Source organism: Sciurus vulgaris (assembly GCF_902686455.1).
Source record: "Sciurus vulgaris genome assembly, chromosome: X".
NCBI lineage: Eukaryota > Metazoa > Chordata > Mammalia > Rodentia > Sciuridae > Sciurus > Sciurus vulgaris.
The window spans coordinates 123,674,785-123,688,837 of record NC_136471.1 but is presented as its reverse complement, the minus strand read 5'-3'; the positions used below and the strand labels follow the sequence as shown (position 1 = coordinate 123,688,837).

At 37.2% G+C, this 14,053-nt stretch overlaps 1 protein-coding gene across 4 annotated transcripts in view; it reads left to right on the top strand.

Moving 5' to 3' along the window:
- The window catches only part of PPEF1 (protein phosphatase with EF-hand domain 1), a 141,529-nt gene that overhangs the window by 126,774 nt on the left and 702 nt on the right, over nucleotides 1-14,053 (top strand). For 3 of the 4 annotated variants that reach the window (XM_079122919.1, XM_079122921.1, XM_079122920.1), the window contains one exon: nucleotides 11,271-11,574. In XM_079122919.1, the coding sequence (XP_078979045.1) occupies nucleotides 11,271-11,449 (179 nt within the window). In that variant the 3' untranslated portion in view covers nucleotides 11,450-11,574. Of the gene's footprint in view, nucleotides 1-11,270; nucleotides 11,575-13,048; nucleotides 13,134-14,053 lie in introns of those variants that run through there. The other variant, XM_079122922.1, reaches the window with a different exon arrangement.

Here is a 14,053-nt window from a genome sequence, read left to right as displayed (position 1 = left end):
GGAGATATAGAGAGACTTGGGACCAACTCAAAGCAGCCGGGTGAGTCTCTCCCGTTGGGGAGGCGTCCAGATGGGGCGGTAGTCCCCGAACACAGGGAACTTTGTGAAGTAGAGCTGCCTGACAAAGACACCCCTCCCCCTGCTGGAGCAGTGAATGCGGACAACTGGGAGCATCGGAGAGGAGGCTGCTCAGCACAGCGCTTGGACTCGGCGCAACCCACCTGGGCTCTGGGAGGCTGCCTAAAGGAGAGGGTGTGCGGTGAGCTGTTTGGACTAAAAGCGACCACCCCCTGAACACAGGGGGCTGCCCAGAGGAGAAGGAGAAGCACGGGCTCGGCACGTCGCTTGGACTTGGAGCAGCTGCGCCAGGGCTCCGGGCGGCTATCCAGAGGAGCAGCGTGGTGAGTGGTTTGGACCCAGAGCATCCACTCCTGAACACAGGGGGGTTGTCTGGAGAAGGAGGAGGAGCGCGGCGGGGTGCTTGGGCTCGAAATGACTGCACCAGGGCTATGGGTGGCAGTCGGGACGAGGAGGTGCACAGTGAGTTCCTGGGACTCGTGACGAACGCACCAGATCTCTGGGTGACTACCAGGTGGAGAAGGAGGTGCGTGGTGGGTCACTTGGACTTAGAGCGACCGCATGGAACACCAGGTGGCTGCCGGAGGAAAAGGCGTGTGGCGGGTCACTGGGACTTGGAGCGATTGTAAGGGGCTCCAGGTGGCTGCTCAGAGGAGGGGCCGTATAGCCAGGCGATTAGGTGCAGAGCAGGGTCCCAGGGCCTAGGCGGCTTCTTGGTGGAAGAGCCGCACAACAAACTGAGGGGCGGAACGAAGGCTCCAGGACTGCAGGCAGCTTCTCTGAGGAGAGGCAGCCTAAGCAGATTCGTCTGTGAAGGATGAGGCTTCCAGGCCCAGGAGGTAGGTCCAGGTCCCTGGGAACATTGCAGAAGAAGGCTGCCCAGCCCAGGCGGTAGTTGTGAATTGAACGGAACCTCTAGGAGGGGAACTGACCAGCGAGACCTCCCCACTGGGTGAGTCCACCCTGCCGGGTGAGATTCTCCCACAAGGACTGTAAAACCAGAGACAGAGGCCCAAACTGGCCTTGCATCAGCCCACATCCTACTTCCCCTTTGGATGACCATTTGTCAGGAAGTGAAGGTACCTCTGCCCACTAGCAGGGAATATACCCCACCAGAAGGCCACCACCCCTAGGGAGTCAGCTTCCTTGTGGAGACTGCATTCTCAACTTCCTCCAAGACTTCAGGCTACTGAAGGCTAAGAGGGGATATACTAGAAATCTTCAGGGATATTATAAGTCAATAGAGGAAATCTGCAATATCACAGCGGTCAACTGATACCTGAACAATATGAGAAAACAAGGAAAGAAAATGCTGCAAACAAATCTAGATGTTACATCAATGAAACCCAACGACACCATGGCAGAAGAAATGACAGAAAGGGAGTTCAGAATGTACATAATTAAAATGATCAGAGAAGCAAATGACGAGATGCAAGAGCAAATGCAGGCACTGAATGATTGTACCAATCGACAGTTAAAAGAGCAAATACAGGAAGCAAAAGATCATTTCAATAAAGAGTTAGAGATATTGAAAAAAAACCAAACAGAAATCCTTGAAATGAAGGAAACAATAAACCAAATTAAGAACTCCATAGAAAGCATAACCAATAGGATAGAACACCTGGAAGACAGAACCTCAGATATTGAAGACAAAAAATTTAACCTTGAAAACAAAGTGGACCAAACAGAGCAGATGGTAAGAAATCATAAAAAGAATCTTCAAAAACTATGGGATATCATGAAAAGGCCAAATTTAAGAATTATTGGGATTGAGGAAGGCTTAGAGAAACAGACCAAAGGAATGAACAATCTATTCAATGAAATACTATCAGAAAATTTCCCAAATCTGAAGAATGAAAAGGAAGATCAAGTACAAGAGGCTTATAGGACTCCAAATATACAAAATTACAAGAGACCGACACCAAGGCACATTATTATGAAAATACCTAACATACGAAATAAAGAGAGAATTTTAAAGGCTGCAAGAGAGAGGAATCAAATTACATTCAGGGGGAAACCAATACGGATATCCGCAGATTTTTCAATCCAGACCCTAAAAGCTAGAAGGGCCTGGAACAACATTTTTCAAGCCCTGAAAGAAAATGGATGCCAACCAAGAATCTTATACCCAGAAAAACTTACCTTCAAATTTGATGATGAAATAAAATCCTTCCATGATAAACAAAAGCTAAAAGAATTTACAAAAAGAAAGCCAGCATTACAGAACATTCTCAGCAAAATATTCCATGAGGAAGAGATGAAAAACAAAGAAGCAAATCAGCAATGGGAGGAACTATCCTAAAGGAATTGTCAAATAAAGGAAGAACCAAGTCATGTCAAAATAAATAAATAAATAAATAAAATGAACCAAATGACCAGGAATACTAATCATATCTCAATAATAACCCTGAATATTAATGGCCTGAACTCATCAATCAAAAGACATAGACTGGCAGATTGGATCAAAAAGAAAGATCCAACAATATGCTGCCTGCAAGAGACTCACCTCATAGAAAAAGATACCCATAGACTAAAGGTGAAAGGATGGGGAAAAACATACCATGCACATGGACTCAGCAAAAAAGCTGGGGTATCCATCCTCATTTCAGATACTGTGGACTTCAAGTCAAAGTTAGTCAGAAGGGACAAAGAAGGACATTACATATTGCTTAAAGGAACCATAAATCAGCAAGACATAACAATCAAACATCTATGCCCCAAACAGTGGCCCATCCATGTATGTCAAACAAATCCTTTTCAATTTCAGAAACCAAATAGACCATAACACAATAATACTAGGTGATTTTAACACACCTCTCTCACCACTGGACAGATCTTCCAAACAAAAATTGAACAAAGAAACCATAGACCTCAATAACACAATCAATAATTTAGACTTAATAGACATTTTATAGAATATACCATCCAACCAAGAGCGAATACACTTTCTTCTCAGCAGCACATGGATCCTTCTCTAAAATAGACCATATTTTATGCCACAAAGGTAATGTAAGCAAATACAAGAAGATAGAGACACTACCTTGTATTCTATCAGATCATAATGGATTGAAATTAGAAATAAATGAAAGAGTAAAAACAGAAGCTACTCCAACACCTGGAGATTAAACAATATGCTATTATATGATGAATGGATAACAGAAGATATTAGGAAGGAAATTTAAAAATTCGTAGAGCTAAATGAGAACAAAGAAACATCATATCAAAATCTTTGGGACACTATGAAAGCAGTTCTTAGAGGAAAATTTATTTCATGGAGCGCATTCAATAAAAGAAGTAAAAATCAACAAATAAACGACCTAACACTATAGCTCAAAGCCCTAGAAAAAGAAGAACAGACCAACACCGAAAGTAGTAGAAGACAGGAAATAGTTAAACTCAGAGCTGAAATCAATGAAATTGAAACAAAAGAAACAATACAAAAAATTGACAAAATAAATAGTTGGTTCTTTGAAAAAATAAACAAAATTGATAAACCCTTAGCCACTCTAACAAAGAGAAGACGAGAGAAAACCCAAATCACTACAATTCGGAATGAACAAGGAAATATCACAACAGACACAATTGAAATACAAAACATAATTAGAAGCTATTTTGAAAATCTATATTCCAACAAAATAGAAAATTCCGAAGACATCAACAGGTTTCTAGAGACATATGAATTGCCTAAATTGAACGAGGAGGACATACACAATTTAAATAGACCAATTTCAAGTAATGAAGTAGAAGAGGTCATCAAAAGCCTACCAACAAAGAAAAGTCCAGGACCAGATTGGTTCTCAGCCGAGTTCTACAAAACCTTTAAAGAAGAGTTCATTCCAATACTTCTCAAAGTATTCCATCAAATAGAAGAGGAGGGAACCCTCCCAAACTCATTCTATGAAGCCAACATTACCCTGATACCCAAACCAGACAGAGACACATCGAGGAAAGAAAATTTCAGACCAATATCATTAATGAACATTGACGCAAAAATTCTCAACAAAATTTTAGCAAATCGCATCCAAAAATATATTAAAAAGATAGTGCACCACAATCAAGTGGGTTTTATCCCAGGGATGCAAGGTTGGTTCAACATCTGGAAATCAATAAATGTAATCCACCATATCAATACACTTAAAGTCAAGAATCACATGATTATTTCAATAGATGCAGAAAAAGCATTTGATAAAATACAGCACCCCTTCATGCTCAAAGCACTAGAAAAAATAGGGATAGTGGGAACATTCCTTAACATTATAAAGGCCATCTATGCTAAGCCCATGGCCAATATCATTCTAAATGGTGTAAAACTGAAAGCATTCCCCCTAAAAACTGGAACAAGGCAGGGGTGCCCTCTTTCACCACTTCTATTCAACATCGTACTTGAAATGCTAGCCAGAGCAATTAGAGAGACCAAGGAAATTAAAGGAATACGAATAGGAAAAGAAGAACTCAAACTATCCCTATTTGCGGATGATATGATTATATACTTAGAGGAACCAGGAAATTCCACCAGAAAACTTTTAGAACTCATAAGTGAATTCAGTAGAGTAGCAGATTACAAGATCAATGCTCATAAATCCAATGCATTTTTATACATAAGTGATGAATCTCAGAAAGAGAAATTATGAAAACTACCCCATTCACGATAGCCTCGAAAAAAATAAAATACTTGGGAATCAATCTCACAAAAGAGGTGAAAGACCTCTACAATGAGAACTACAGAACACTAAAGAAAGAAATTAAAGAAAACCTTAGAAGATGGAAAGATCTCCCATGTCCTTGGATAGGCCGAATTAATATTGTCAAAATGGCCATACTACCAAAAGTGCTATACAGATTCAATGCAATTCCAATTAAAATCCCAATGATGTACCTTACAGAAATAGAGCAAGCAATCATGAAATTCATCTGGAAGAATAAGAAACCCAGAATAGCTAAAGCAATCCTTCGAGGGAAAAATGAAGCAGGGGGTATTGCAATACCCGAACTTCAACTTTATTACAAAGCAATAGTAACAAAGATGGCATGGTATTGGACCAAAATAGACAGGTAGATCAATGGTATAGAATAGAGGACACGGACACAAACCCAAATAAATACAACTTTCTAATACTAGACAAAGGTGCCAAAAATATGCAATGGAGAAAAGATAGCCTCTTCAACAAATGGTGCTGGGAGAATTGGAAATCCATATGCAACAGAATGAAACTAAACCCCTATCTCTCACCCTGCACAAAACTCAACTCAAAATGGATTAAGGACCTTGAAATCAGACCAGAGACTCTGCACTTTATAGAAGAAAAAGTAGGTCCAGATCTTCAACATGTCGGCCTAGGACCAGACTTCCTCAACAGGACTCCCATAGCACAAGAAATAAAAGCAAGAATCAATAACTGGGATAGATTCAAACTAAAAAGCTTTCTCTCAGCAAAGGAAACTATCAGTAATGTGAAGAAAGATCCTACAGAGTGGGAGAATATCTTTGCCAATCATACTTCAGATAGAGCACTAATCTCCAGAATCTATAAAGAACTCAAAAAACTCTACACCAAGAATACAAAAAATCCAATCGACAAATGGGCTAAGGAAATGAACAGACACTTCACAGAAGAAGATGTACAAGCAATCAACAAACATATGAAAAAATGTTCAACATCTCTAGTAATAAGTGAAATGCAAATCAAAACCACCCTAAGATTCCATCTCACCCCAATTAGAATGGCGATTATCAAAAATACAAGCAACAAGTGTTGGCGTGGATGTGGGGAGAAAGGTACACTCATACATTGCTGGTGGGGCTGCAAATTAGTGCAGCCACTCTGGAAAGCAGCGTGGAGATTCCTTAGAAAACTTGGAATGGAACCACCATTTGACCCAGCTATCCCACTCCTTGGTCTATACCCAAAGGACTTAAAATCAGCATACTACAGAGATACAGCCACATCAATGTTCATAGCTGCTCAATTCACAATAGCCAGATTGTGGAACCAACCTAGATGTCCTTCAATTGATGAATGGATAAAGAAACTGTGGTATATATATGATGGAATATTACTCTGCCATAAAGAATAATAAAATTATGGCATTCGCAGGCAAATGGATGAAATTGGAGACCATCATGCTAAGTGAGATAAGCCAATCTCAAAAAACTAAAGGACGAATTATCTCGCTGATAAGTGGATGATGACACATAAGGGGGAGGGTGGGGGGAGTTAGTGTTAGGCTTAGGGTTAGGGTTAGGGTTAGGGAGGGGGGCAAGAATGGAGGAATAAGGACTGTTTAGAGGGAAAAGAAGGGTGGGAGGGGTGGGGGGAGGGAAAAATAATAGAATGAATCAAACAACATTACCACATGTAAATTTATGATTATACAAATGGTATGCCTTTAACCCATGTACAGACAAACAACATGTATCCCATTTGTTTACAATAAAAAAATAATAATAATAAAATAAAGGTCCATCAACATCTAAAATTTTTTTTAAAAATAAAGAAAAAACATAATGGACATGTTAAACTGAAGATTAGACACTGCTTACGAAAGAAATTAGAGGGATGGGATTGTGGCTCAGTGTTTGTCTTGCATGTGTGAGTCACTGGATTCAATCCTCAGCACCACACAAAATGAATAAATAAAATAAAAACATTGTCTACAACTAAAAAATATTAAAAAAGAATTAAAGAGGTTAAGAGCTATGAATAGTAAAATAAGAAGGTTTAACATATGTCTAATCAAGGTACTAGGAGGAGAGAATAGAAAAAATGTAAGATAGTATATATTTAACTCGATAATGCCTTAGACTTTTCTAGAATTGATAAAAGACTCAAATGATAGGTAAAGAGGAACAATGATTCTCAAATAGCTACAAATAAAATTAAATCTGCATCTACATACACTTGTGAAACTACAAGGCATGAATAGCAAAGAGAAAAATCATAAAAGTAGGCAGAGAGAAAAATATTGCAACAAAGACATAACAATCAGACTCATAGTCTAATCAACAGCTACAAAAGAAGCCAGTTGACAGTGGAATCGTATACACAATACATCAAAAGTTAAAACCTTGAAAAATACCATGAAAATGCTAATGAAAACAAAGCTGAAACAATACTACTAATATCAGACAAAATAGACTCTGAAGAAATATACATTATTAGAAATAGAAAGGATATTTCATAATGATAAAATATTTAATTTGCCAATTGAATCCATTTCAAATGTGTATGTACCCATTAATATAGCCTCAAAAATATACATAAATAAAAACTGAGAGAACAAGTAGAAGTAGAAAAATCCACCATCATGGTGGGAGATTTTTATGCTCGTCTCAGGAACAAGAAGAGACAGACACAATATTAGTAAACGTTCTCTAAAGGGAATCATACATAGAATGCTGCACCCAACATTTCAGAATATATATTCTTGTCAAGCACAAATGGAACATTTATAAAAATTGACCACAAACTGGAATATAAAGCAAATCTCAACAGATTAACATGGAATAAATTAATTCCCTGACATAGTAAAAGGAGCTGCAACTCAATAACATAATCTTGCCATAAAATCCTCTTTTTGCTTGGAAATAAGAAATGCACTTCTGAATAATTCTTAAATCCATGAAGAAATCACAGTGGAAATTAGAATAATGAAACTAAATGATAATGAAAAGATAACATTTAAAACTTATGGAATGCAAATTAGAGAGGCATTGATAACCTTAAATGTATATGCTTTAAAAGATGAAAGTGTGATTAACAAAGTAAAAAAAATAGCTTTTTGAAAAAACTGACAAAGTTGATAAAACACTAGTAAACGCATGTGCAAGGAAGAGAGTGCACATGCGTAAGCACAAATAACCAATACCAAGATCTAAAGAGGTATTACTACAGACTTTAGAAAGATCATGAGATGTATTGTAAAAACTGTAATGCCAATGAATTCAAACTTTAGATCAAATAGACACATTCCTAAAATGTACACATTTACACACATAAACAAATTGACACAAAACTAGAAAATCTGAATAATCCTATAACTATTAAAAAAATTGGGTCTTAAATTTTAAAACTTTCTGAAAAGAAAGCTCTGCTTTTCAGTTTTATTAACCATTATAATATACATTTAAGAAAGAAATAAAAGAAGTCTTATATAAACTCTTCCAGAGAATAAAAATGGAGGGAACACTTCTCAGATTATTTTAGGAGATTAGCATAACCTTGATATCAAAACCTAAGAAGAATATTTTTTTAAAATTTTTTTTATTTATTTTTATTTTTTATTTTTATTTTTATTTTTTTTGCAGTACTGGGGATCGAACCCAGGGCCTTAGTGCTTGCGAGGCAAGCACTCTACCAGCTAAGCTATCTCCCCAGCCCAAGAAGAATATTTTGGAAAAGGAAAATTAAGGGCTAATCTCATTGATGCATTTAGATGAAAAAAAAAAAAAAATCCTAAATGAAATATTAGCCAACCAAGTTTGTTTTTTTCCTAGGAATGCTCGGAATTCTAGGTTTTTTAAACATTCAAAAAAAATCAATGTAATTCACCACTTTAACAAAATTAAAATCTCTCAAAATAAGAAAGCATTAATTTTATCCTAGTTTTATGATTTAAAAAAATTTAGAAAACTAAGAATAGAGGTGAACTTCCTTAATCTCATAAAGGATATCTACCAAAGTCTATAACAAATAGCATACTTAATGGAGAAAAATTGGGAATGAGAGGAGGGTGCTCTGGTAAGCCCATCAATATGTCCACCTCCTAATTCTCAGAAATTCAGTATGGTACTTTATATGGAAAAAGGGACTTTGAAGGTATGATTAACTTCAGGATCTTGACCTGGGGAGACTGTCCTGTGTTATCAAGTGGCCCTAATGTAATCACAGTGGTTCTTTTAAGAGGTATGTGGAAGGAGGCAAAGTCAGAGGGGAAGGTGATATGATGATGGAACCAGATATTGAAATGACACCCTTTTAAGATGGAAGAAGAGGCCCCAAGCCAAGGAATACAGGCAACCACTAGAAGCTGGAAAAGGCAAAGAAACAGATTCTCCCATTCAGAGCCTTCAGAAGGAACCAGCGTTTGTTGACACCTTGACTTTTGCCCAGTGAAACTAATTCAGACATTTGACTTCCAGAACTGTAAGAGAAATATCATTTGTGTTGTTTTACCACTAAGTCTATATTAATTTGCTATAGAAGCAATAGAAAACTAGTATAGATGCCCACTATCAGGACATCTGTTCAACAGTCTAGTAAGGATACGAGCCAGTCCAATAAGGCAAATTAAAGAGATAAAATAAAACATTAAAAGGAAGAAATAAAACTGTCACTATGTGTAGACTACTTGATTGAGTGTATAGAAAGTACATAGGAATCCACAGAAAAACTACTAGAATTAATAAATGAATTTTAGCAAGTTGTGAAACACAAAGTCAGTACACAAAAATTGCATTTCCATATATTAGTATATTAATTAGAGTCTAGGATGCAGAAACCACATCAATAATTTGAACTGGAAAATTTAATATAAAGAATTATTAGGACTGGGGATGTAGCTTAGTTGGGAGAGTGCTTGTCTCACATACACAGGCCCTGGGTTCAATTCCCAGCACCACACACACACACCCACACACACACACACACACACACACAAATTTCTTAAAAAGAATTATTAACTAGTAAAAGGTGATTAACTACTAAAAGGATAAAAGAGAACTCTAAAAAAAAAAAAAGAAATAGCAAGTATAGAGAGGAGCTATTATCTCTAAAGTTGAGAGAGAGTATTCAAGGATAGTACATGCTTAGAATTCCTTAACTCCTAACCAAGGTTGAAATTCAGACCACATTGGAGAGGGTGTAGCTGTGGCCCACTAGATGGGACAGAAGTTTACATAGGCCTCCACTCAGAGTTGGTCTTCAGCTAATCAACTAGGACTGGAGAGAATGGAGCCCTCTCACTGGGGTGCCAGTGCACTTCACTAGAAAGGTGGGTGCTACTGCATTTACAATGTACCATTAAGACAAAATATTAGGAAAATAGTTTGAAATGTTAAAAAAAACAGTCTGTTCACTATTTACATTATGTTAGGTATTATAAATAATCTAGAAATGACTTAAAGTATATGGGAGGCTATATGTAGGTTATATGCAAACACTATATCATTTTACATAAGGGAGTTGAGCATCTGTAGAATTTTGTATCCATAGGGGGTTTTAGAGTCAATCCCCCACAGATACCAAGGGATGACTGTGTTTATCAAAAACCTTAAAACTCTGCATACCCTTTGATCTTACAATTCCACTCCTAGGAATGGTCCTAAGGAAATAACGGAATGGTTTCATAACCATTAAAATGACAATGTAGACCTATTTTTATTAACATAGATGAAAGTCCATGATGTAAGTAAAAAAAAAAACTATTTAGAATAAATGTTTGTGTGTGTGTGTATGTGTGTGTGTGTGTGTGTGTGTGTGTGTGTTATACCATATGCCATACATATATATAAAACATATACTGGGGATTGGGGATTTAGTTAGTGGTAGAGTGGTTGTCTAGCATGCACAAGGCCCTGAGTTTGGTCCTTGACCCTAGGGGACGGGGAGCACTAGAGTACAAATATATTTGATTTTAAGAAAAAGAAACTATGTATACATTTATGTAAACACATTTATATACATAGGAAAACACTAGAAACTATAACATTGTATTCTGTTTATTCAAAATCATTTAAAATGAATATCTTTCTAATAATCAGAAAAAAAAACATTTATATTTTGAAAAGTTATATGTAATATTTTGGGAAATATATTAGCTGGGAAGATAGATGAGTAATAAACTAAAATATGAAAAATCAAACTAAATTTTTTATCCTTTGTGTGTGTGTATATTTTCAAATCTTCTATAATAAACAGGCATACCTTAATTCGTTAATCAGAAAAAGACAATCTAATACCCAAAGTGTGATTTCTTACACATGACGGTACAGGCAAGATCTGTGGACTACAAAAGACTATTCTTAGTTTTTCCTTCCTCAGGGCTCTAGGACCAGGTAGGACAGATCATGAAGGAAACCATCAGGCACCCAGGCCTCAAAACCCCATGCTGTCACCAGCTCTGCCAAGGGGCATACGTATTTTTTGTCAAATTATAAGCAAATTATATGGGTGCTTTTTTGTTATTGTTGTTAGGAAAAATTTCAATAGCCCAATGGGCTTTTTCTATGGAGAGCATTTTGGGACTGAACTTACCATGGAGATCCCTGAGTTCGCGTCTGGTAAACATAGACAAAAGTGGAAATGTTGACTACATGTCCAGCTTCCAGGATGTCCATATCGAAAAACCTGTGAAAGAGGCAAGTGACACATAGCCCCAACTTAAACTGGGCTAGGGAAATACCCTTGGGACAACCTCTAAGTAACTCAATCCTTTGAAAAGTTGGGAGTGGAATCATCTAATGGATGGGAGTGGCAATCTCAGAAAAGGTCAAAGGGGAATCTCCCAAGTACTTTGTGATCTGTTCAGGAAATTTATGCCTTCTAAAGACAGACAAAGAGAAAGGAAAAAGCTTTGGCATACAAATTCATGTCAAATATGTGACTCTTGTTTTAAGTACTGTCCAGAGAAGGGCAAATGTGACGTTCATTCTTTCATGCAGCACACTACGTAACAATAGTTGATGTATTCCAAATCATGTATAGACTTGCTGACATGACCTAGAATATGCCTTAAAGAATTGTTTTGGCGGGGAGGGGTACAGGGGATTGAACTCAGGGGCACTCGATTACTGAGCCACATCCCCAGCCCTATTTTGTATTTTATTTAGAGACAGGAACTCACTGAGTTGCTTGGCACCTTGCTTTTGCTGAGGCTGGCTTTGAACTTGAGATCCTTCTGTCTCAGCATCCCAAGCCACTGGGATTACAGAAATGCATCTCTGCACGTGGCTGCCTCAAAGAATTTTAAAGTGTGGGGCTGGAGTTGTGGCTCCGTGGTAGAGCACTTGCCTGGCATGTGTGAGGCCCTGGGTTCAATATAAATCAGCACTACATATAAATAAATAAAAGAAAAAGATTGTTGACAACTAAAAAATTATTTTAAAAAAGAATTTTAAAGTGTAAAATCCCTTAATGAAATGGGAATAGCCCAGGGAGAGTTATCAGATTTCAGCTCTTATTACTTAACCTTTCATCAGTAATTAGTTATATCATTGAGCTGATTGGAGTTAGGACTTGGCTGATTGTTTGCAGGGAAGATGAGAAAAACAGAGAAGGGAGGTAAAAGTGCAGGTTGAAAGCTAAAATATCTATAGGAAGGAGGCTTTTGGCCTGACTTCAGAGGCAATTTACCATGATTACTAAGATCATAGACCTTGGCTTCAGAGAGCTGAAAGTCAGATCCCACTTCATAGCTTTGTAACCTTTGGGAAAGTTACTTTGTTTTCTAATCTGTAAAATAGACATAATAATGGTCTGTTCCTATTCCTTATGGTTGTCAAGTACAAATAATCCACATAAAACTTTCTGTATATGTTGGCAATTGTTATTTACTGTTGCCTTATTAACTTTGGTCCCCTGAGGAACACAAGAGTCTTATCTGATTAAAGATGGGTGCAGTGGCACAGGCCTGTAATCCCAGTGACTTGGGAGGTGGAACACAAGTTGGAGTACAACCTCATCAGTTTAGCGAGTTCCTGAGCAACTTAGTGAGACCCTGTCTCGAAATAAAAATAAATAAAGGACTGGGAACTTAGCTCAGTGGTAAAGCACCTTGGATTCAATCCTCTGTACCAAAAAAAAAAAAAAAAAAAAAGCATGGTTGGGCCAGCAGAAGGTTGCCTTCTCAAATTTCTATTTAAATCATATAATTTGAATTAGCGATGATGTGTTGTGTTTGTTGTGTTTGTTACATTTGCTAAAATTAATCTATGTCATTAATTCTTTTAACACTTAGAAAATCTTTGTTTTAGGTCCATTCTACTCTAATTGAAACTCTGTACAGATACCGATCTGACCTGCAAATCATATTTAATGTCATTGACTCTGATCACTCAGGTAAATGAATTTTGATTAGTTCAGTAGTAGTAGAAAGCAAAGACTAGTCTGCTTCTCTGAAATTAGAACTCCATTTTCAACTATTTCATTCTTAATCCAAAGTTGATAAAATTTGAAGGAATCAAATAAACTCATGTTTAATGTTGCTGTTATTTTAATTTGCCCAAAAACTCTGTATTCAAGATCATAGAATTCCATAGAAGCCTATGTAGCCTCTGATCAAACTAGAATAGCTCCTTTTATAAATCACCAGCATAGATGAAAAGATAATTTACTTTCCATTTTAATATTTTAGTCACTCCTGAAATAAAAATCTTTCCTGGAGTTCTGGCTCTGTTTGGGGGGATTGAGAGCTATAAAAACTCATTTACTATTTAGCTTTGATGAAAATTAACTTCTTTTCAAACTTAAAAAATATATATCAGGCTGGGAATATAGCTCAGTAGTAAAGTGCTTGCCTAGCATGTACAGGGTCCTGGATTTGATCCCCAGCACCACAAGAAAAAAAAAATCAGCTATTCCTCTACTGCAGAAACCTTTGAACACCAAAAAATCAACAATCAACCCATGGAAGTAAATTGTTGCCTATAAAAAAGGCAACATCTTTGTTTGCAATCTTCTCATCCATTCCCAAGGTGTCTTTTCCCTCTGCTTTGATTTTGCTCTCTGCTCTGCCATCCTTCCATGTCCCTCACCCTTAGATTTTAGTTCTTGCAGTTTCTTTACCACATTTAGTCCCACAGTTCATATCCCCTTAACATTTCTTCACTGTTTACTCATTCTGGATTTAGAATAATCTCAGAATCATTTGGTAGTTGAAAGTGACATATTGCTTTTTACATTTATGACCTTACCTCCATTCCCTTCAGTGTCTTGATGGTCAGGCATATTAGTGAGCTTCTAATTGGAACTATTTCAAT